The 24375-nt window shown below is 40.8% G+C and overlaps 1 protein-coding gene across 1 annotated transcript in view; it reads left to right on the top strand.

Annotated features, from left to right (window-relative positions):
• LOC126095365 (phorbol ester/diacylglycerol-binding protein unc-13-like) overlaps nt 1-24375 on the top strand; it is a 560121-nt gene that overhangs the window by 416125 nt on the left and 119621 nt on the right. Inside the window, exon 4 of the mRNA XM_049910171.1 lies at nt 16666-16789. Coding sequence (XP_049766128.1) covers nt 16666-16789 — 124 coding nt within the window. The remainder of the gene's footprint in view (nt 1-16665; nt 16790-24375) is intronic.

Genomic DNA, 24375 nt, shown 5'->3' with positions numbered 1-24375 from the left:
TTCATAGGATTTGCTCATTGTCTCGTGTTCTGTTCCATTCCCTCTAATGCAAACACATGTTCACAACTAAAAGCGAATGAAGAACTGTCTGTGAATGGTTGTTCACTTTTGTTCGCTTCTATTCTCTCCGGTGTAAACCAGGTTTAAAACTGGCAATCATGTTTCGATGTTGTGCGAGAGCAAGTATGAGTGCACGTGGTACAATAAAGTCTGTGGCAATCGAAATATCCCAAAAGAGTGGGTGCAGCGGTTTTGATTTGACAGTCATTACCTATAGTCCATCTACTGAGTCTCAGCTCGTGCGTTCGCTGTAAGTGTCAAGGGACGCGGGGTATTTAATGAGACCCCTACCTTCTGGCTAACGTGTCTGATACACCATAAGCGTGTGGCGGAGGAGCAAACCAGTAGCTGGCATGCGTTAACAAATAAAATAAAGTAGCCGAGCTCAGTAATAGGCAGATTTTGTGGTTCGGGAGTATTTAGACATGAAGGAAAATTAAATGTACACGATGTAAGCTGCAGCAGAAAGCATCGTAAAAAGGGAATCGTCACCTTAGTTGTCGAGAGGAATGAGTGGATGGTCAAATATCTATAAGGAACATTACGTATGTAGATTGTGGACAGTTGGGATTGTGGAACTCACTAGAAGCGTGCACGGGATAAGTCCCTGCAGTCGCGCTGTTCATCTGTGACCTCGGTGGCTTAAAGCAGCTTCTGTCGAGCCAGCGATCAATGTGGCACCTACTTCTCCGTTATTGTACCACGTCGACAGTTGTTTCATAGAACTCAGCTACGTCCTCCCCGTACAAAAGATTATTATAGTTTGTTTATGCTGTCCAACCCTTGCAACCCCATGGTGCTACAGCACCCTGACATTAACTGGCGAACGGTTTGGGGGTTGGGGTGCATGCACCCTTTTTACCGTCGCCTGTGTCTGCACTCTGGTATGTTTTAGTCTGTGGCAAATTCCCGACTAATAGTCGACTTGATCGCATAGGACTGGCCACCTCCCCACTCTGCCCTGACTGTCTTACGTGCCCCCTCAAACGAAACGTTTGGCTCCTCATCCAACGAATCGTGGGCTTTTACCTCCGTGCCCCGCCAACGACGGTAGCCCCGGATTTCTTGTTGTTGCCCCAGACATTTCACTACCCTCTTGCTAAGCACCATACCCTAATCTGGTTTCGAGGACAGACTTTAGAATACCTTTTTGAGAGTGGTTCGCATACAGTCCTTGACTTCTGGTAGAAAGTTGTGACCACGCATAGCACCCTCACCCGAAAACCATCTTACCGACAAACTTCTGCCGGTTATCCCGCAGCGTTACGATACGGCGTAAGAAAGCCACTCCTTCGCGCTCATAGCACTCCAAGTGAGTCTGAGCAGCGTCGTAACGCATCCATTTCTGCATATCCGTCACGTCATACGGAACCCATCGTGATTCAATTTTTCCCTTGCCCAGGCGTTCCTTCAGGATGAGTAGCACAGTCGTCCTCCTCAAAGTTGGGGTGTGCCACGCCTACCCGTCACACGATCCAACACCCTTATACACGTTCTCACGCATCGACCAAAAAAAAAAAAAAAGACGGAATATGTTATATTTTGTTGTATTTAATGTTTTTCTAATATTTTTTGTTTAACTAACAATCATTTGTACATCTTGAAGAACTGTTGGATTGTATATATATATATATATATATATATATATATATATATATATATGTGTGTGTGTGTGTGTGTGTGTGTGTGTGTGTGTGTGTGTGTGTGTGTGTACTGTTAGTTTGTTCAATAAAGATTATTGGAAAAAAAGATGGATAGAGCGTCTGCCATGTAAGCAGGAGATCCCGCGTTCGAGTCCCGGTCGGGGCACACATTTTCACCTGTCCCCATCGAGGTGTATCAACAACAACTGAGAGTGTCAATTAATTGTCATTTATCCTAGAAAGGGACAGTCTTTATTTAAAGCATTCTATTTATCATTTGGCATTCACGAGGAACTCTTAGTTACTCAATAAAGAATGATTTATTAGGTGATAATTTTGTTCACATTCATATATCACATATCATCTAGGACTACAGTGAATGGTGTATGTCGCATTTGGACTTAACCTATCAGTTTTTATATCGCTGCGTGGACGTACACTCGAAAAACCCACAGGTCTGATATTGTTTGCAATTAATCTGGCATGGCTAAGGGTGGAAAACATACGTCGCAATAACAGTGTAAAAACCCCTCTAAATTTCACAATTATTCGTGTGTATTTAGTGGAAGAGCAGTTGAACGGAATGGGAAGCGCCTCATAAGATGAAAATCAACAAAACGAAAACAGAGGTAATGGAATGTGATCGTATTACAGCAGGCGATGGTGAAGGAATTTGATTAGGAAATGTGACACTGAAATTAGTAAATGAGTTTTCCTACTTGGGCAACAGAACAACTGATGATACCGAATTAGGGAAGACATAAAATGTAGAGTGGCAATAGCAAGAGATTATTTCTAAAACGAGAAATTTGTTAACATCTAATATAAATTAAAGTTTTTAAATGATGTTAAACCGTGATTTATTTTCAAAGAATATTCTTAAGAATTTATTTTATTTACTAGCGATTTATCAAGAACATTGACACATTTAATCACACTATGTAAGCGTGGAAGTAGTTGCCAGGGAGTAACATGATATCATAACCAAATTCCTTTTAACAAATGGGGATTTTATTCACTTTAATAGTGCCTAAGAGCATTTTTTAAAAGAAACAGATTTAAAATTATAATCATAAAGCACCCTTTAAATATAAAAGTTACAATTTATTCAGAGGCAGAAAGAAACAAGTTTTGACTGTATGATCTTTCGGGCAGAGAACCTTGCCGCTCGCTTTTGTCACGGCCGTAGTTACGACCGCTCACAACAGCTTCTGAAAGACTACACTGGCGCCCATCTGCAACACACCAGATAGCTTTAAACTAAGAGTTTTAACAATTTACACAAGCACACAAACTGTGCACCCCTGTAGAAGGGATGGTAATGGTACAAAACACTAACAATTGAAATATTAACCTTGCCACCGAAGGTTCAACTTGATTTTAACTTCTAAGAAAAGTATTACGGTGAAAGGGTGGCAACTTAACATACTAAAATGATAATTTAATAAATAAAAGCCCATGAAATGCAATCTTAAATAGAATTCTACAAGGTTGGCCAAACAATAGTTAAGATGCTCTACAGTACACAGATACCGCCTCTCAAGATCATAGGCTATAATATCAAAGTTTCCAAAGATCATAACATATTTCTCGTATTAGGCCGTTACATTCTAAGCAATAAATTCGTTAACACACCATATCCGACAAACATGACAGAGGCAGCTACTAACGTACGGTAGATTGATAGGGAGATTACCGAACAACCCGAACTGCAGGTTGCTCTAACCCGCCCCTACTCAACAAGGGTAAAACGGACCACCCAATTTGTAAACAACCACCTTCCCGCGGGTGGGCAAACGGAGAAGAACGGTGGGACGACCCCAAAGCAAAACGGCTGGTGACCTCACCAAGAAAACAAGTAGAATTTAAGAAGAGTGAGTCAAACAACATATCACCAATCACTTATCTTCTAATAAACTGGTATTTCTGGCAAAGACCTGGCGCAGCACCCCCAACGCTCTCCCGAACCGTCCGCTGCCAGCCACTTCAACGGACGCAGAAGGCGCGCCGATCTCCCGTCTCACGGCGTCGCAGCTCGCACCGGCCAGACTGATATCGTGGGTTGACTCCTGTTATTCGTGTCGACCGTGAAGTCACTACCCCTCGCTATACGGCGCGGCACACTGAACTCACGTGGCGACCTCACATGCGCGGACGCTCAAGACGGACAAGTCATCTGGTGTCTCAGAGCGCGACCGACCTACCGTTCGATCCAACCGCCAATGACCTTTGCCTGAGCAAAATCGAGCAGGCTGGCGGCCTAACGCGCAGATGCAGGAACTAAGCCCCGACCGGGCGACCACTAGCTGAATTCTCTGACCGTAGTGGAAAGACTCTCATTTTGCCGGCTTTAGAGGTTTATCCGAACGACAGACATACTAGTACTCCGAACGACAGACAGACACTAACTGCCTAACAAATGCGGACGAGAGACCGACTAGCAAGCTGGGGACGAAAGAGTGACCCAGACTGACTGACAGGCGAGCTCATTGCGCCCCTTAAATGCTCGTGAACAGGCAACTTTTCCCCTTTCCCACCAGAGGGAGACACCAAAGCTGCGATTGCCACAGCGGCGCCACCGCCAGAAACGGAGGGTGACTGCTTCACACTACGGGCTGCGGCGCGCTCTTCAAAACAGCAATTTTGACCACGGCTCAGATGTCATGTTTGATTTTAGCTGTCACTGTTTTTATTTTACTACTGACATTTCGGCATTTTTTCCATTTTCAAGCAGAAATCTTTTGACAACCTTGAAACATATTTATAGATGCTGTGGACCCATATTACAGAAAAGTAATGAATGTGTGAGAAAGACTTTTCTGAAGGTATTTGTCTATAGTGTAGTCATGTATGTAAGTGGAACGCAGACAAGAATTGAAAATTTTGAAATGTGGTGCTACGGAACAATATTGGTTACATCGAACAACTAATGAGGAGGTACTGAAACAATTTATGGTCCAACGTAACGAAAAAAAGAATCGGTTGTTAGAACACGTTCTGAGACATCAAGGAGTCGACAATTTGCTAAAGGTGGACTAATAATGCTGAGATCAAGAGACTTGAGCGGGGGTGATTATGGTGGAGTGCAGCGTCCAAAACCTGTCTTCGGACTGAAGGCTACGGCATGTGTAATCATCGTGTTACAGCGTAGTTCGGATGCTCAATAATTCCTCGCCAAATTCAAAGGTACACAAGGCGATGTATTTAGACGCTTAGATCCCCTACTGAAATACACTAACGAGCCAAAGAAACTGGTACACTTCCCATTACCGTGGTGGGCCCCACAAGCACGCAAAACTGCCGCAGCACTACCTCGCATGGACTCGACTAATGTCTGCAGTAGTGCTGGAGGCAATTGACGCATTTAATCCTGCAGGACTGTCCATAGATCCGTGGAGTACGAGAGGTTGGAGATCTCTACCGGACAGCACGTTAGAAGGCATCCCAGATATGCTCAATAATGTTCATGTCTGGGGACTTTGGTCGGCAGCAGAAGTGTTTAAAATCAGAAGAGTGTTCCTGGAGCCACTCTCTAGCAATTCTGGACATGTGGGGTGTCGCATTGCCCTGTCGGGATCCACAATGGACATGAACGGATGCAGGTGATCAGGCAGTATGATTACATACCTATCACCTGTAAGACGCGTCTCTAGACGTATCAGGGGTCCAATATTACACCAGCTGCACACGTTTCTAACCATTACAGAGCCTCCACCAGCTTTAACAGTCCCCTGCTGACACGCTGGGTCCCTGAATTCACGGTCGGCCGGGGTGGCCGAGCGGTTCTAGGCGCTACAGTCCGGCACCGCGAGACCGCTAAGGTCGCAGGTTCGTATCCTGCCTCGGACATGGATGTGTGTGATCTCCTTAGGTTGGTTAGGTTTAAGTATAATGACTTTTCTGGAGACTAGAAATCTACTCTGTAGGAATCAGCATGGGTTTCGAAAAGGACGGCCATGTGAAACCCAGCTCGCGCTATTCGTCCACGAGACTCAGAGGGCCATAGACACGGGTTCACAGGTAGATGCCGTGTTTCTTGACTTCCGCAAGGCGTTCGATACAGTTCCCCACAGTCATTTAATGAACAAAGTAAGAGCATATGGACTATCAGACCAATTGTGTGATTGGATTGATGAGTTCCTAGATAACAGGACGCAGCATGTCATTCTCAATGGACAGAAGTCTTCCGAAGTAAGAGTGATTTCAGGTGTGCCGCAGGGGAGTGTCATAGGACCGTTGCTATTCACAATATACATAAATGACCTGGTGGATGACATCGGAAGTTCACTGAGGCTTTTTGCAGATGATGCTGTGGTGTATCGAGAGGTTGTAACAATGGAAAATTGTACTGAAATGCAGGAGGACTTGCAGCGAATTGACGCATGGTGCAGGGAATGGCAACTGAATCTCAATGTAGACAAGTGTAATGTGCTGCGAATACACAGAAAGATAGATCCTTTATCATTTAGCTACAAAATAGCAGGTCAGCAACTGGAAGCCGTTAATACCATAAATTATCGGGGAGTACGCATTAGGAGTGATTTAAAATGGAATGATCATATAATGTTGATCATCGGTAAAGCAGATGCCAGACTGAGATTCATTGGAAGAATCCTAAGGAAATGCAACCCGAAAACAAAGGAAGTAGGTTACAGTACGCTTGTTCGCCCACTGCTTGAATACTGCTCAGCAGTGTGGGATCCGTACCCGATAGGGTTGATAGAAGATATAGAGAAGATCCAACGGAGAGCAGCGCGCTTCGTTACAGGATCATTTAGTAATCGCGAAAGAGTTACGGAGATGATAGATAAAGTGCAGTGGAAGACTGCAGGAGCGGTCAGTAGCTCGGTACGGGCTTTTGTCAAAGTTTCGAGAACATACCTTCACCGAAGAGTCAAGGAGTATATTGCTCCCTCCTACGTACAGTATATCTCGCGAAGAGACCATGAGGATAAAATCAGAGAGATTAGAGCCCACACAGAGGCATACCGACAATCCTTCTTTCCACGAATAATACGAGATTGAAATAGAAGGGAGAACCGATAGAGGTACTCAAGGTACCCTCCGCCACACACCGTCAGGTGGCTTGCGGAGTATGGATGTAGATGTAGATGTAGAAGTAGTTCTAGGGGGCTGATGACCTCAGAAGTTAAGTCTCATAGTGCTCAGAGCCATTAGAACCGTTTCTCTGATCATATACAACTCTTAGGCAATGAACATAATTAATAAACCTAGAAGCAGAAATTCACAAATGTAAACAACGGCAGTTAACAGAATGCGCTTCTGGCGTGACGGGGCTCGATGGTACTACAGTGCAAACACGATTCGTTGCATTGGTGCATACTTACCTGCACCTATGTCTGTATTCCACAATCGTCATGTTATTTCGTATTTGTTGGTAAGTCTGCCCTCGGGATGTGAAAATTAACCCTTTTCGCGATGTGTTAAACGCTCCTTACAGTTCTTTCAACTGGAGCAGGGTAAACACCTCCGTGTCACTCTAGACCTGACCGTTGGAGCCAAGACAAATTGTGCAGTACTCCACTGAATCTTTCCTGTGCACCAGACAACAGTTTGATAAGCTGACATTGTGTACAATTGCGAGACACAGCGAACTGTCTGCAACGTAAGACGGATCTTGAATGCTTGTAATGAGATCGAAGTAGCAAGCGTGCAGCAAACCCCCTGAGCATTGCTACCCAGTTTGCTCCTGAGTAGAGGGCAGCTAATCTCTCGGGAAGATACCAACACGCTAGTCAGCCGCAAACACTTCTAAAGCCTGCGTTCGCTAGTTCATGAGGGGCCTTCTATTTACAGACAGTAACACCGCTCCAGTCACGTAACTTGTTCGTGCGGCTAAATGGCAAGGCGTTCAATCACTCTTTCCATCAGCAACCTATGGCCCGATTTCTGATAGGCCGCTCCAAGCCCCAAGTTCTGACAGTATCTTATTACGAACATAAAAACGTCACACGGGGCGGCAAAATCTCGCATACGACACACGATAAGCTTTCTCGTCGTAGTTTTATTTTATGTCATGTTGATTCGTTCTCGGTATGAAATTCAGAAGAGAATTCACCTCTCTATGACGGGGGAAGTTTGTGGTTTAACGTCACATCAAAGAAGAATTTCTGAAGTAAGTACTTAATACCGGACTGTTCAGTGATGGGAGATGGAAAGAAGTCGTTACAAGATTGACAACGCTACAAGGATAGTGTTACTTTACAGTTTACACACGTTGTTAGCGGTGTAAGTGCAGACATTGTGCTCATTGGTAAATTAATATTACCCACTACGATGTGTTAGTTGTTTTTTTCTTCGTCTATCAGTCTTTCCGTTAACACGTCACATAATTTACTACCTGACGTTTTCTGCGCACTCGTAACTGCACTATAAAGTGGACTACGCCATTCACTATAGGCTGACCGTTTTGCGTCCTCGTGTCCATACTTCAATGCCTGACCTTGTTGCCCACGGTAAAATAAACATTAGCGGCTTGCACTTGCCACATGTACTAGGAGGTACCAACAATTATTTGTTTACAAATGCAGTAAATACTGCTATAATAAATTTCCATTGCTTTACGTCTGTGGTCACAAACTTTTTGTCAAAAGGTTACCGGTTTCGGTCTGTAATAACCGTCTTCAGATCTGTTTTAAAAAAATAATGTCCTAATCTACTGCAGCCGTAGTGGCTTCGTCAAATTTTAAATGCAGAATCAGCACGAGCATCGTCAAATATATATATATATATTAACAGCATATGTAAGACTCATCTTTTCAGCAGCACCACTGTTCAAAACAAACTCTGTAATGTTGTTCAGTTCACTGTCCTCAGACATCAATACTAATATGTGCATTGATACAGTTAGCACCCTATATATGTGGAGTGACATAGCATCGAATATTTCTAAGTACTTCGTGATAGCACGTACCTGTGTATGTTGACCGTACTGTTGTTGTCTCTAAAGTACAGTTTACTGATAAATTTTGTAGTATGTTTGCAGGTTCTTGACAATAGCGTAATTCTGAAAACTGCAGTGTCAGAATAAAATCTTCCAGAGCCACAAGTGGAAGATGACGTCCTTCAAACAATCATAGAGGTTCAAAGCTCATATTACAAGAAGTTAATATTGCTTTATGTCAACAGCATCGTAGCCTTTTATCGGCAAATAAGGGGTTGGGAAAATAAAAATGATATGGCAAAACGTTTCACGCGTAATCAGGTAGGCTACCCGACTTACTTCCTGGAGTGGATGATGTAAGCAGTGTTGGCTAGCTTAAGGTGCATAAAATATTCTCCAAGCTAATTTCATTTCGTCCGCCCCATACTGTACTATGTTACGCTTCATATAGCGTGACGCCATGATTATGTTATGTAGAAAGGTTAATGTATCAATTTGAGTTAATGGACCCTAACCAAACGTTTAAGCGAAAATCTACACAAGTTCCATCTTAATCTCGCGCAGCACTCACACTAAGGGTGCCAACAACCGATCCATGAGCGTAGCGTACACATGTCCCCTCGATGATCCTCGAATGCCATCAGATGATTTCCCCTGTTGATAGGTCGTAACTCGCTGTCAGAGTTATCTAAAATCATGTCTACGGCGCACTACTGATGACTTCCATTTGCCCGCATACGTTTTCAAAAATGCTATATTTACAACAATTTTCAAATGGCGTCCTCCAGCGTCAATGCAGGCATGGTGCCCTCCACACGAAGTTTTATCGTACCCGTTTTAATATCTCCATCATCATTTGAACCAAGTCGCAGGCAGAAGTCTTTCCAGGAGGTTCTCTTTGATCTTCACAGGCACCATGATGTGGAAACCACATCCGTTGACGAATAGCAAGCGGATAATTTCCAGGAACTGTAGTGGTACATGTATTCCAGTGTCATAGGCGACAGAACGATTTTTGCTTATAACATTCAATTCAGTCGTTTCAAGACCAGGATCCCTAATGTCAAAGTATACATTTAACTTCCATCATCCCTGAAAGTTTGTAATATCATTGCAGAATCATCCTGAACATGTTCTACCGTTTCGGAGCAACGCGGCCAAATGAACGAAATGTACCGGGTGATCAAAAAGTCAGTATAAATTTGAAAACTGAATAAGCCACGGAATAATGCAGATAGAGAAGCACAAATTGACACACATGCTTGGAATGACATGGGGTTTTATAAGAACCAAAAAAATTCAATGGTTCAAAAAATGTCCGACAGATGGCGCTTCATCTGATCAGAATAGCAATAATTAGCATAACAAAGTAAGACAAAGCAAAGATGATGTTCTTCACAAGAAATGCTCAATTTGTCCACCATCATTCCTCAACAATAGCTGTAGTCAAGTAATAATGTTGTGAACAGCACTGTAAAGCATGTCCGGAGATATGGTGACCATTGGCGTCGGATGTATCATTCAGCATCCCTAGGGATGTCGGTCGATCACGATACACTTGCGACTTCAGGTAACCCCAAAGGCAATAATCGCACGGACTGAGGTCTGGGGACCTGGGAGGCCAAGCATGACGAAAGTGGCGGCTGAGCACACGATCATCACCAAACGACGCGCGCAAGAAGTCTTTCACGCGCCATCTGTCGGACATTTAGTGAACCTTGTTTTGCCGGCCGGTGTGGCCGAGCGTTTCTAGGCACTTCAGTCTGGAACCGCGCGACCGCCACGGTTGCACGTTCGAATCCTGCCTCGGGCATGGCTGTGTGTGATGTCCTTAGGTTAGTTAGGTTTAAGTAAATCGAAATTCTAGGGGACGGATGACCTCAGATGTTAAGTCCAATAGTGCTCAGAGCCATTTGAACCATTTTGAACTTTTTTTGTTCTAATAAACCCCCATGTCATTCCAAGCATGTTTGTCATTTTTTACCTCTCTATCTACATTATTCCGTGATTTATTAAGTTTTCAAATTTATACTGACTTTTTGATCACCCTGTATTTTATTCAAATTGACCCTAGCCGGGAAACCTATGCACTTACAACGACGTAAGTTACTCAGAAACAGTGCAGTATATGAACAAACATGAAAGTGAGTACTTTTGTATTAGTCAGTCAGACAGAGCCGTTGCAGCCAGATTAGTTAAATTTGACTTCGGCAGTCTGACCTCCCAAACAATGTGTTCCATTCTATTCCTAAATGTTAAAAACGTATTGTTTTTTGATCGTACGTTACGTATATTGCTCCATTTTCTGAGAAATGTTGTATAGATATTTGTTTAACAAAGCATTATATCTAATGTTCAGGTAAAAATTTTGAGTAATTTTTATTTTTTATTTACACGCCAATCTCCTTAGGACCAAATTGAGGAGGAAATCTACGTCATGGAATGTGTCAGTACATGAAATTACAGCATAAAAATAATACCAGATAAAAATAAAATGATTATGATCCCAAAGGCAAGCCGTAAGTTTCAGTAAACGCAGTCAACAATATAACATAAGAATCAGACTAGTTTTTCAAGGGAATCCTCAACAGAACAGAAGGTGTCAACCATGAGGAAACTCATCAGTTTCGATTTGGAATCGTGTGGATTACTGCTAAGATTTTTTAAATTCTTGTGGTAGCTTACTGAAAATGGATGCAACACACCTTTCTGTACAAGATTTAAGGAAGTCCGATATAAACGCAGGTTGGATTTCTGTCGAGTATTAACTGAGTGAAAGCTGCATATTCTTGGAAATATGTTGATATAGTTAACAAGAAACGACAGTAAAGAGTATGTACATTGAGAAGCCAAAGTCAACATACCCACAGTAGTGAACACGGGTCAACAAGTGGCTCACGATCTTCCCGAACCTCCCGTTTCTGCGCCAAAAATATCCTTTTAGAATGGCAAGAGTTACCCCTAAATGTAATATCATATGACATAAGCGAATGAAAATAAGCAAAGCAGACTAATACTCTTGTCGAACGATCACTCACTTCAAATACCGTTCGAATAGTAAAATGGCAGCATTAAGCCTTTCAACAAGATCCTGAAAGTGGGCTTTCCACGTCAGTTTACTATCTATCTGAACAACTAGGAATCTGAAATGTTCAGTTTCACTAACCGTATGCCCATTCTGTGAAATCAAAACGTCAGGTTTTGTTGAATTGTGTGTTAGAAACTGCAAAAACTGAGTCTTAGTGTGATTTAGCGTTAGTTTATTTTCTACAGGCCATGAACTTACGTCCTTTACTACCAAGCTAGTGTCCTCAGCAAACAGAAATATTTTGGAGTTACCCGTGATTCTGGAGGTCACTCCATTTATGTAAACAGAGAACAGGGGCAGCCCCAACACATACCTGGGGCACCCCACACTTGACCGTACGCCACTCAGACAGCACATCACAGCCATTCTCAATACTGTGAATAATGGCAGTTTGGTGTGTATGTTGAAGTAAGAGGTGAACCAATTCTGAGCTACTCGCCATATTCCTTAATGGTCCAACGTCTGGAGCAATATTTTGTGATCAACACAATCAAATACTTTAGTTAAATCAAAAAATATGCCTAGCGTTCCAAACCTTTTGTTTAACCAATCCAGTACCTCACGGAGAAAAGAGAATATAGCATTTTCAGTTGTTGTTAGCCGACTTCTAAATCCGAACTGTACATTTGATAGCAAATTATGTGATATAAAATGATCAATTATCCTTACATATACAGCCTTTCCGGTAACTTTAGCAAACTTTGATGGCATAGAAATAGGTCTAAAATTGTTTACATTACCCCTTTCTCCCTTTTTATAATGCGGCTTTACTACTGAGTACTTTAATCGTTCAGGAAACTGACTATTCATATAGGAAAAATTACAAATATGGCTAAATGCAAGGCTAACATGTGCAGCACATTACTTTAATGTTCGGCTAGGCACTCATCATAACCACGAGAGTCCTTAGTCTTTATTGATTTAATTATTGGCCGGCCGAAGTGGCCGCGCGGTTCTGGCGCTGCAGTCTGGAGCAGCGAGACCGCTACGGTCGCATGTTCGAATCCTGCCTCGGGCATGGATGTGTGTGATGTCCTTAGTTAGGTTTAACTAGTTCTAAGTTCTAGGGGACTAATGACCTCAGCAGTTGAGTCCCATAGTGCTCAGAGCCATTTGAACCATTTTTTTTAATTATTGTCTCAGTCTCCCCCTTGTCAATATCATAGAGGAGAGTATATCAGACATAAATCTCGGAAAGACATTTGGCAAGAGAGTTACTTCATTTCCTGTAGAAACTAAGTTTTCATTTAATTCGCCAGCAATGCTCAGAAAATATTGTTAAATGCTGTACATATATCTGATTTATCAGTAACAGAACTGTTTTTACTACGAACTGACTTTATATCGGTGCTGCTGACCAGACACTTCTTTCTAAACTGACCATATGGTTTTAATTGTATCCTGTGAATTAGCTGTTCTATTTGCGTACCACATACTCTTTGCCTTCTTAATAACATTTTAAGCACCTTACAATACTGTATGCAGTCGGCAACGGTATCTTGATTGTGACTACTTCCAACATTTTCATGTAATTCCCGCTTTGTCCAACATGATATTGTTATCCCACTATTCAGCCCCTAGGTTGCCTTGTACTACTACTAGCCCATTTAGAATTATCTAATGGAAAGCAGCTCTCAAAGAGCATGGGAAATGTGTCAAGGAAAGCATAATATTTGTCATGTATGTTATTGACACTATTAACATCCTGCCACTCTTGTACCTTGACCAGGTCTAATACTATCTCTAAAGCCGTTGGAGTAACTTTCCTACATAGATTGTAATTATATGTGACATTTGTTTGAGTACAAAAATCTTTTAGTGTAAAAATTTGTCATCATGGTCTGAAAGACCATTCACCATTTTACTAACAGCATGCCCATATAGTAATGAAGAATGAATAAAAAGTTGTCTATGGCGGTGCTACTGTTCCCCTGCTCCCTTGTAGGAAAAAAAAACCACACAGCTGCATCAGATCATATGAATTTAGGAGATCTACCAACATCCTTTTTCTTCCACAATCATAAACAAAATTAATATAACTAATTTCTGATACTTCCTATAAAGTGAATCAAGAAAACTTTCTAGCTTGAGCGGAAACGCTCTGAAGTCATAATTAGGGGACCTATAAACAACAAAAATTAGAAATTTAATTTCTTTAAATTCAACTGTCCCTGCACAACATTCAAATAGCTGTTCAGTGCATTGCCGTGATACGTCTCTGGTCTTACATGGAATACTGTTCTTTTTACTTACATGGCCACTCCGTCACCCCGCAAGGAACTCCTTGAAAAATAGCCAGCTAATCTGTATTCTGGCAAGCCTCTGAATAGTCAAATTATTTAAGTAGTGCTCCGATATACCAATAATTTCAGATCCAACAAGTTTAAAGAGATTAAAACGTGTAACCTAGTGTACCTAACCAGTTACAATTCCCATTTCTCCTCCATTACACTTACTCAGTATTTAATTGTGTTTTTTGCTATTTCACAACAACACAGTGAAAATGAGAAATTTATTGAGTTTCTGAATATTCTTTTGTTTTTCACGATCCTTCATAAATGTGTTCACCAGAGTCATTTTCTATTAGACGGCGACAGAGAACTATTATTTGACTTTCACTCAGTAAGTCAGTTCACAAGATAAATAAATATTGTAGAACGCCCGAATCTTATCCGCAGGAATCAATATGGATTGTAGAAAGAGCGATCTCGTGAAATTTAACTAACTCCGTGCATGTATAAGATCCAAAAAGTACTAAATAACGGCACCGAGGTTAATACATTGAATGTTGACTTCACAAGGCATTCGATACATATCCTTGCTGTTACCTGGTGAACAAAATAGTGTTTACGTAGATAGGTGCAATGCACATTTAAACCATGTAATATCGTATGACTGGCTTGACCTTGTTGCCGTTTCATAAACACTACATTTCATAGTCATTATATTTCGGACTTAGAACTTACTATGTCATTTACATTGGGAGAAACCATGATGGGTGTAAGAAACTTCACGTAAAGCCGAATGAACTACTTCAGAACCGTTACTGCTCACGAAGTACAGGGTGTTAGAAAGAAAGTATTCCGTGTATTGGCACGTGTAGTGTAGACCAAACAGGAGACAGAAATACCCAGTTAACATTGACTCTAAAATGCGTAACTGTGAGCAGTTGTTCATCCTCGCTCTGTGAAACACGTCTCTTCTACTGCAACCTGCATGGTGTTACGAACGGACGACACAAAGAAGTAAACAAATGGTTCAAATGGCTCTGAGCACTATGGGTCTCAACTGCTGTGGTCATAAGTCGCCTAGAACTTAGAACTACTTAAACCTAACTAACCTAAGGACAGCACACAACACCCAGCCATCACGAGTCAGAGAAAATCCCTGACCCCGCCGGGAATGGAACCCGAGAACCCGGGCGCGGGAAGCGAGAACGCTACCGCACGACCACGAGCTGCGGGCAAAGAAGTAAACAAATGAGTGAACTAATGGAAACACATTATTCTGTTACTTTGAAACAGCAGGGTCTACTTGTTATCACACACGACCTGAACGTGGGAACGATCGCTAAAGGAGGTCCTCGACACGGTGATTATTCACAGTGAGGCACGCTTCCATCCGACGTCTTAGGAAACCGCGCACTCTCTGAAATATTCCGAGTTGGTCACAAATGCTCTGGAAGGCATAGATGACGTGTTCCTGTGCTCTTTATCCGTCATTAACGGGACTTGCATATACCAAAGATTTAAAGTGTCCCCAAAACAAAAAATCCAGTGGATTAAGATATAGGAAACAAGCTGGCCAAGGGTTTGGACCTCCTCGATCAATCAGTTGCGTATTACGTGTCTGCGTGAGGTATTCTTGGACGTTTTGGAGAAAATGGAGTGATGCTCCATCATCCATGAAATACATCTACAGCCGTTGTTGGAATGGTACTTGCTTTAGCTGGACAAGCAAGCCGTTTGGTAGGAATTGACGATGCCCTACACTATTTAACCTGATTGTAATAGCAAAGAGGTTGCAATAGAAGAGATGAGTTTCAGAGTGACGGCGGCGAACAAAGGCTCATAGCTCATAAGTTAATCATCTCACACGTCAAGTTAACTGGACATTTTGTCTTGTTTTGTTTCGTACTACAACCTCTGAAATTATGTAATAATTTTTAACTCCCTGTATACAAGCGAACTGATGGTTCTAAGAGGCTGTTTGCGACGTTATTGTTAATGGAAAATAGGCGACGCTATGTAACTGTAATGAAATAGCCGGATATATTCAGTCGTTGGCCGTTTAGTCGAGCGACTAAGATCTCGTGTTTAAAGCAAACGTATTGCGCATAATATGTGGAAAGACCTAGTAATGTTAGTTTACATTAGTGCCTATCAGTCACAAGAAACAGAATTAACAGAGGAATTGAGTAGATCTGAAGCAGGGCTTCACGTTTTGTCCCAGGTCCATTTAGTACGTATAAGAGCATAACGTAGAAGACCATTCAATACTAATGGCCACTACAGCACGATACGGAGCATCACGGAGAGGTTTACTACAAGACATCCGATAGCGAACCTCTGAAAATGAGTCTGACAGCTTTGTACTTCATTTCACACGTAGTTTCTGAAATGGGAACAACAGTAAAATTGTCGCAGCTGTTTTCGCTTACGAGCAGACGATCTTCCGATACATCACTTCGACTGTGAAACATGAAAGGAGGAATATCACGGCACCGGAAGTACTGCTTGCCACACGCCAGAAGATAGTTTTTGCAATATAAGTGTAGATGTTTTCTTTGTTGATAAACGTTCTCATGTTGTGGATAGCCGATTACAGTAGTCAAGTCTCTACAAATTGTTAACGACGTAAATGAAAATGAGAAATTCACAGCTCCTCGGTTTGCTGTCGCAGTTTGAGCAGCAGTGTGTGTTTGTGTGTGTGTGTGTGTAAAGACTTTGTGTCTTCGCCCGCTGTTGCAGGAGGGCACGGGGCAATGGCTGTCGCTGGAGGCGGAGCTGGTGATGCGCGATGGGGAGGTGGTGGGCACCAAGAGCCCCACGGGCCACTCGCTGCTCGTCGACTGCCGCTTCGAGCTGCCGTTCGGTAAGCCACCTCCTGCTGCCGCCGCGCCGGCGCACGCTCCTAACGCAAGCGCCGCTGCCCGCGACGACTGCAATTCTCCTCAGGCATTGCAACAGAAACGTAATCGTAATATTTGCTTCGTGGTTTCTCAAATTCCTGTGCAGTGCTCACACTGGGCTAGGATTATTTATATAAATTTTATCCTCTATGTGTGTATATGTATATTTCTATTTCGTATTTGTCTTGTAGTTTTAAATTTCCTCCTCAAACGCAGTTTGTGGCAATTATAATAAGCAACTAAACTATTTCTTCTCTGCAGTTTGTTTATCACAAAGAAGATGATTATGGCTGTTGCTCAGAGCATCAGAGATTTACGTATTTTCCATCGAGCATTTGAAGTAGATCAACAATAAATTGAAGTGTAAGATTTTTACAGTTAATTTCAGTACTGTTACACTTTTCTTTGATTATAATTCTTGCCTCCATAGTCGAACTGCCTTTGGTGCAGAAGGACTGGGTTCCATTCTGGTGCCACCTCACTTTTCTTTTAGACAGTGGAGCTGCTTCAATAAACAATGAGTGGCATCACGAGGATTCATGTGCCAGCAATAATGGCTGGGGGCTGGGGGGGGGGGGGGGTTCGCGATGTGGTCACTACATGCTCCACACTCACAGATCGATCCATGTACTGCATTTCGCTTAACGATTAACCATTGCCGGCCGGAGTGGCCGTGCGGTTCTAGGCGCTACAGTCTGGAACCGAGCGACCGCTACGGTCGCAGGTTCGAATCCTGCCTCGGGCATGCATGTGTGAGATGTCCTTAGGTTCGTTAGGTTTAATTAGTTCTTAGGCGACTGATGACCTCAGAAGCTAAGTCGCATAGTGCTCAGAGCCATTTGAACCTTTTTTGATCAACCATTTTCAGTTTCATTGCCTTCGAAATGTTTGTTTCAAAATCAGCTATATTATAGAGTTCGGATGTTACTTTGAGTGAATGACAAATTTACTCCCTCAATTGAAATTTTCAATTTACTACGAGTCACAAAACTCAGCGTTAATTTTCACGGGCGAAAACCTTAAGCATTACATTGAATGTAAATCAATGATTCTACGTTACTGGCAATGATGGTATAGTGTAGGTTTGAATATAGTGTAGTTTTCTCCATTTTGAAAAAGGCGTAGTTCTTCGTAGTGAGATCCAAAGCGTTTAAAAATTATTAGATAATGTCGTTTTCCCTTCATTTGATTGTAGTTATTCAAACTGCGTCACTTACACTTAACTGAGCTGTAATTAAAGCAATACAAAAGAAAAATTGCGACATGTGATAATGTTGTGAAGATGGCGCGAAATGTAAAAGCGGGAGTCAGAATGTAAATGGATCTCAGAAAAGCAGTAACTATGTGGTATTCACCTGGAGGGATTTATTTGAGTGTTCATTTTTATTATATCTTTATCTTGACTACATTACATAACTCAAGACCTTACTTACATCGTACATGCCATTGAGATATTTAGGATATCCTTGGCTGGAGGTGGTTGCGTGAAATATCCCAACGTCAAAAATTTCTGTGCCGAAAGCAAAAATTACGACGGAAAGGAAGAAAAAAAAAAACGGGTGAGTTGTGTCGACGATATTGTACAAAAAATTGTTATCGAGTGAAATTATTACTTTATAAATTATTAATAGCAAGTAGTTTATTTGTTGACGACCATTTACGATCTGGGACCAACTGTAATAGAAATTTCTGTTATGACACACTGTCTGAATGATATACACTATGTGGTGTCACCACCAGACACCACACTTGCTAGGTGGTAGCTTTAAATCGGCCGCGGTCCATTAGTACATGTCGGACCCGCGTGTCGCCACTGTCAGTAATTGCAGACCGAGCGCCACCACACGGCAGGTGTACAGTGACGTACTAGCACTCGCCCCAGTTGTACGACGACTTTGCTAGCGACTACACTGACGAAGCCTTTCTCTCATTTGCCGAGAGAGACAATAACATCCCTGTAATGGACTGGCCTGCACAGAGTCCTGACCTGAATCCTACAGAACACCTTTTGGACGTTTCGGAACGGCAATTTTGTGCCAGGTCTCGCTGACCGATACCTCTCCTCAGTGCAGCACTCCGTGAAGAATGGGCTACCATTCCCCAAGAAACCTTCCAGCACCTGATTGAACGTATGCCTGCGAGAGTGGAAGCTGTCGTCAAGCTGTCATCAAGGCTAAGTTCGGAAGGTTCGAATGTGTGTGAATTCCTATGGGACCAAACTGCTAGGGTCATTTGTCCCTAGACTTACACACTGCTTAAACTGAAGAACAACACTCACGCACACACCCATGCCCGAGGTAGGACTCGACCCTCTGGCTTGAGGGGCCGCCCAGTCACTGACATGGCACCTCTAACCGCGCGGCCACTCCGCTCAGCAACAAGGCTAAGTAAGGGTGGGCCAACACCATACTGAATTCCAGCATTACCGATGCACGGCACTAACAACCTCCAAGTCATTTTCAGCCGGATGTCCGGATACTTTTGATCACATAGTGTATTTATCTACGGTTGTGAGCGGCAAGAAGACGAATCACAGTTATAGTGTATCATAACAACTTGTTAGACTGAGCGTAACCAGGATTGTTAGCATCTTTAAACTAGTAGAGACACATATACTAGAAATTAAAGAACGTTTAGATTTTGCTTATCTAGTGCGCTTTTACTATCTCACAGTGCAAGGAAGGAACGTGTTGAGTTATGGTGGCTAAAACCACGACGTATTTTACATTAAAGACAGGACCACCGTATTCAGACACTCAAAAATAATTGAGATGTTCGCAGCATCCGTAATATGCTGCTCACGCGTGAAGAACTTGAACTGTTCAGCTAACGTTCAATTCCTTTTGTTATCATGTTTGTATCCATGGTAAAGACAATAATATTCCCCATAGGCCTTACAGGATTGGAATTTACAAGTCCTTCAGTTAAACATGGGTCAGCGGCTCTATCATTTTGAGCAACACAACAGTTTTACGGGTATTCATTTGCAATTGCTCTTTAGTAAATTATTTTTTCTCGTCATGAATATTAAGAACAAGGCAAAAGTTTTTCGACATAGGTCGCAAATCAACAACCTATCTTTCTAAACTGTCATGTACACTTTTATAAAAGTTACACTGTTTACTCGAATGAATGTCGTAAGGCGAATCTTTCCTCAGCGTTATGTAGTCCAAACACACACTCTTGCATGTTTCAGTGTGATTGACGGATAGAGACGTAGCCGAACTTGAGTTTAGAGACAAGGAGACGGGTTTCGGCTCAGTTTGTAGTTCCGCCCACCACACTTCGTTCAGTCAGAGATGTCGGAGGGCATGTAAACATCTTGCACCGTCGCATCTTACGTAGTGCGGGCATACGGTGTTCCCGCAGATTCTGGTGTAATGTTTCCGCTGCTAAGTAGGTATATAGTCTAGTAGGGCAGACAGCTCAGTAGGGCACTTCCTGCCGGAGGGGAGGGCTGGATAAGAATCATATATTTTATAAGCATAGACGCTGTTAATAATCGTTATGACCGATAGATACAATTAATATGTACAATTAAGGTGCAGCTACACAATTTAATTTCACAGTACAGTTATCTCTCGTAAACCACCATACGGTCAGTCAGACGTGTCGTTTTACTTTGGGGAAGATACACTATTTCTGGACCTTATCAGCACCTTATTGATACGACAGATATTTTATCTGGCGCCAAAACCGTTCACCGCGCAATCACTTCCAGGAGACAGCGCTCTCCCGTCTTCCACATGCGCGCATTGTTGTAGTAGTCTATATTCAGAAGGTTAGTGTAGTGTAACCTCGGTCTCCGTCACAATCGTTACTCCCAACATATAACACATTCCTACAAACCAAATTGACTATCCCTTGCTACTTCAGGATGTGCTCGATCGCTGGTTTTACCCTACAGTTGGTGACCTTCCCTCAGCATTACTGAGCACTTCAGGAGAGCCATTAATGACAAAACTAATTCACTAGGAACGCAAGAGGAATTAAAGAGCCTGAATGTCTTCGGACTTCAAGAAGGATGTAATAATATCAGTTCTATAGAAAGAAGAAGCTGACAGATCTGAACGTTACCAAACCATGAATTTAATAAGTCATGGTCGCAACCATTGACACGAATTATGTACAGAAGAGTGGAAAAAAGTTAGAAGCCGACCTCAAGGTTGATCAGTTTGAGTGGAGCAATGTAGCACAACGCGATTCAGTAGTGACCCTCCGATTTATCTTACTAAGAAAGTTGAAGAAAGGCAAATCAACGCATAAACCGTTACTAGGTTTGGGGCAAATAACTATGCAGCTTAGCATTTTTCGCATTAACAAAGCGGTGCCACAGGTGAATGAATTGATAAGTGAGAAAAGATATCCTTGAACTGACTGGAGATAAAACAGTGGAGTTTAAGGTTTGTAGTTGGGCATTAAGCTACAACAAATCGGAGTAACTAGTTCATATTGTTCAGTTCAGCTGTGACTGACAGAGGGCAAAGTACTACACCTGTGGTTTCAATATCAAAATAATGTACAGTCTTACCTGAGAGCTGAAATATATTTTTGAACTTTTAATAATTTGAATTATGATTCAAAAATATTTGCTTGTCTGAGTTGTACATTGTTTTAGATTTCGACTGTTGAGAGAGTTATTGTTATGGTCCCTTGAATGTTTGCATCGAAAATTGGTACTTCCATGATAATTTCACGATTACAAATACGTATCCCATTATAAATCGAAATTTTGGTTTGTAAGGGATACAGTTATTCCACACATTGAACAGAGTCAGTATTTTCTTATGTAACTGCAGAGTCTCTCTGGCATAAAACAGGTGTTATTATTTTATCTTTGCTCTGTTGCACTATAATACTTCCAATTGATTTCATGCCCTCTTACTACTATTCCCAATTGTTATCAATATTTTAGCTCTTTATGCATTTCATACTCACTGCCATAGAGAAATTTAAATTCCATCTCTAACTTTACTATTTTTTTAATTTATACTAATCCTGGTAGTGTAAAGATCAAATATGTTTTGACACATATCTCATGAAGTTGTTCTGTATCTTGTAAAAATTGCCTGTATACTTGATTCCTCATATATTCATTTAAATTCACTTCATTGACTTTCTTGAGTATTAAGGTTCTCGATACTGTATGCTACAATTTTGACTAACTCCAATTGTTGTTTACAGTCAAAAACGCCTTCTTCAATTTCGTGCTGAAGTTTTTACTGTCAGAAACCAGTCTCAACGTTTTACTTGGGTTCTTAATATACCTATTATAGCGATTCTATGCCTGTTTTGTCATACACCACACTATAGTACAAAATTGGCCTAATAGAAACAACAAACACCATTAGTATCATTCACCAGATAAAAGTACACCTAAAATTCTACATCAATTTCAATATTAAAAAGATGAATTGCCAATTTTATATTGACATCCCTTCATGAAATATACCATTTTATAAACATTGGTGTCTGAAAAAATTGGAGATAATATATTTGGAATTGAAAATGTTCCTTGCTTCCTAGCTAATTGTTAATCTTAACAAATGGAGGTGAGCCTATACTTGCATTATAACCATCTAAAGATTTCATGTTATTTCGCTTCTACACAATACCAAAAGATATGCACATTGGAAATAGATGGGAAACAGCGAACACTACTTTTAAGTATGTAGTAGTAAATGTTTAAAAATAAAATACAAATATATGTGATAAATATAAGTTCTAAATAGTAAGAAATGATCTTTGTTGTTGTAACAATATCTCAAACAGAACATAGAGAGACGAAAGTTCAGGTCAAAGAAATGGATGCTGAAAGTCTAGACAAAATTGAATAAAATCATTTGAGTTACCTCATTAACACTCTCACTGTCAGTTCCATCGACTGATGGGATTTAAAAATTTCAGGTGACAGAGTACGATTTTGCCCATTTTTGAAAACAAAATAACATAGGCCGACAGATTTGGTTGGTTTTCATTGTCTTTTGAGCAATGTGCAGTTTCTGAAACAGCAATAAAAGTAGCAGGCATTCTAAGGAACAGAAAGGTTTTGTGTGTTGAGCAGTCTATTGTTCCATAGATGAAAGCTATGAAGCTATTGGAAACAAGAATGTCCTCATCTGAGGTTTCTTCTTGCTTCCAATCTTTTTACTAACACAGTTAGAGAAATAATGACATTTGGACTATCAGTGCTACGAAGTTTAAGGAATTCAAGGATTAAATAAACAATTGAAGAAACTGAATATAAAAGTTAAAAATTGCAAATAAATGATTTGCTTAAGTCAATTGACAAACATCACTTCAGTATTACATGTAAAGTCAAATGATAATTATGTACACTCAAAAGATCTACTACTTTATAATTTAAGTATAAGAAAGAGTTTTCTTCACTGACTAGAAATGTGTATGATTAAACCTGTAATAAATTTGATTTAACATGAAAATAATTCAATGGAACTGCAAGCATTTAATTTACAAAACTTAGAATTGTTTGAATAACCTTCACTTTTCCTCAGTTTAGATATATGTGATGAATATAGTCACTCTCATATTCAAAATATGATGGTATTTGATATAAACTTGCTTTCTAAATTTATATTAACAAGTAAAAATTCTGAATTAAGTAACATTAAGGGGGGAAAGGTTATTTGAAAAGTGGAACCAACTGGTGAATGTAAGAAAATAGCCTCCTAATAAATACACCTTTACCAAATTTTTAAATAAAGAAAGAGACTGAAGAAACATTTAAAATATTTCTCTAGGGAAGAGCAGATAAATTGAGGCTCCAGAACAAAGAACACAAACTTATACACCAAAATTACACATACTAAAAGTTTACAATTTTTTGAGGTTTTGGAGGTTCCTAAAACCACAGATATATCTCAACTTAATCTTTAAAAATCTTGTACAATGATATTATGAACATATTTTCAGTCGGTATTCTGAAATATAAAATATTGTAACAAACTTCATAAAAACCTTGTAATATATAAAATTTATTGCAGTGATTGAAAATATTCAGGCAATTGAAAAGTTGTTTCAGTTTGTGTTAAAACTCACTGACAATCAGAGTAATAATTATTTAAAAACTAATCTGAATATGTAGCACACTTGTTCTTTAAGGAACTTGGATGGTAAACTAAAAATGTACATGTGTTTCTGTCCAGCAAAGTAAGCAATTTGAAAATTATGTTTGTTCCACTTAGATTTGTGACTTCATTTTTATAGTACTTTGTTTCAAATTTATCGAATGATCAGCTGAAAAATTTAAAAGTGTTTCTCATAGAGGATAAGGCAGTTTCAGCACTCTGGAGAAATGGTTTACCTTACACAAATGGTAATTGTAAATGGTTTAGAGACATAGTTATCACTAAAATAACATGTCGGCATGATAATAAATGAATGTGTGGTTAAGATAAAGATTATCAACATAGAGAGCTTGATGGGCAAGGTTTACTATCAAAACCTTCAGGAATAGCTTCGGCTTGCATCAGATAACAGATACACGACTGTACAATGATTAATATCTTTTTAAATATGTATTAAAATG

Source organism: Schistocerca cancellata, chromosome 8 (genome assembly GCF_023864275.1).
Source record: "Schistocerca cancellata isolate TAMUIC-IGC-003103 chromosome 8, iqSchCanc2.1, whole genome shotgun sequence".
NCBI classification, from domain to species: domain Eukaryota; kingdom Metazoa; phylum Arthropoda; class Insecta; order Orthoptera; family Acrididae; genus Schistocerca; species Schistocerca cancellata.
This window is presented reverse-complemented; position numbering and strand designations above follow the sequence as displayed.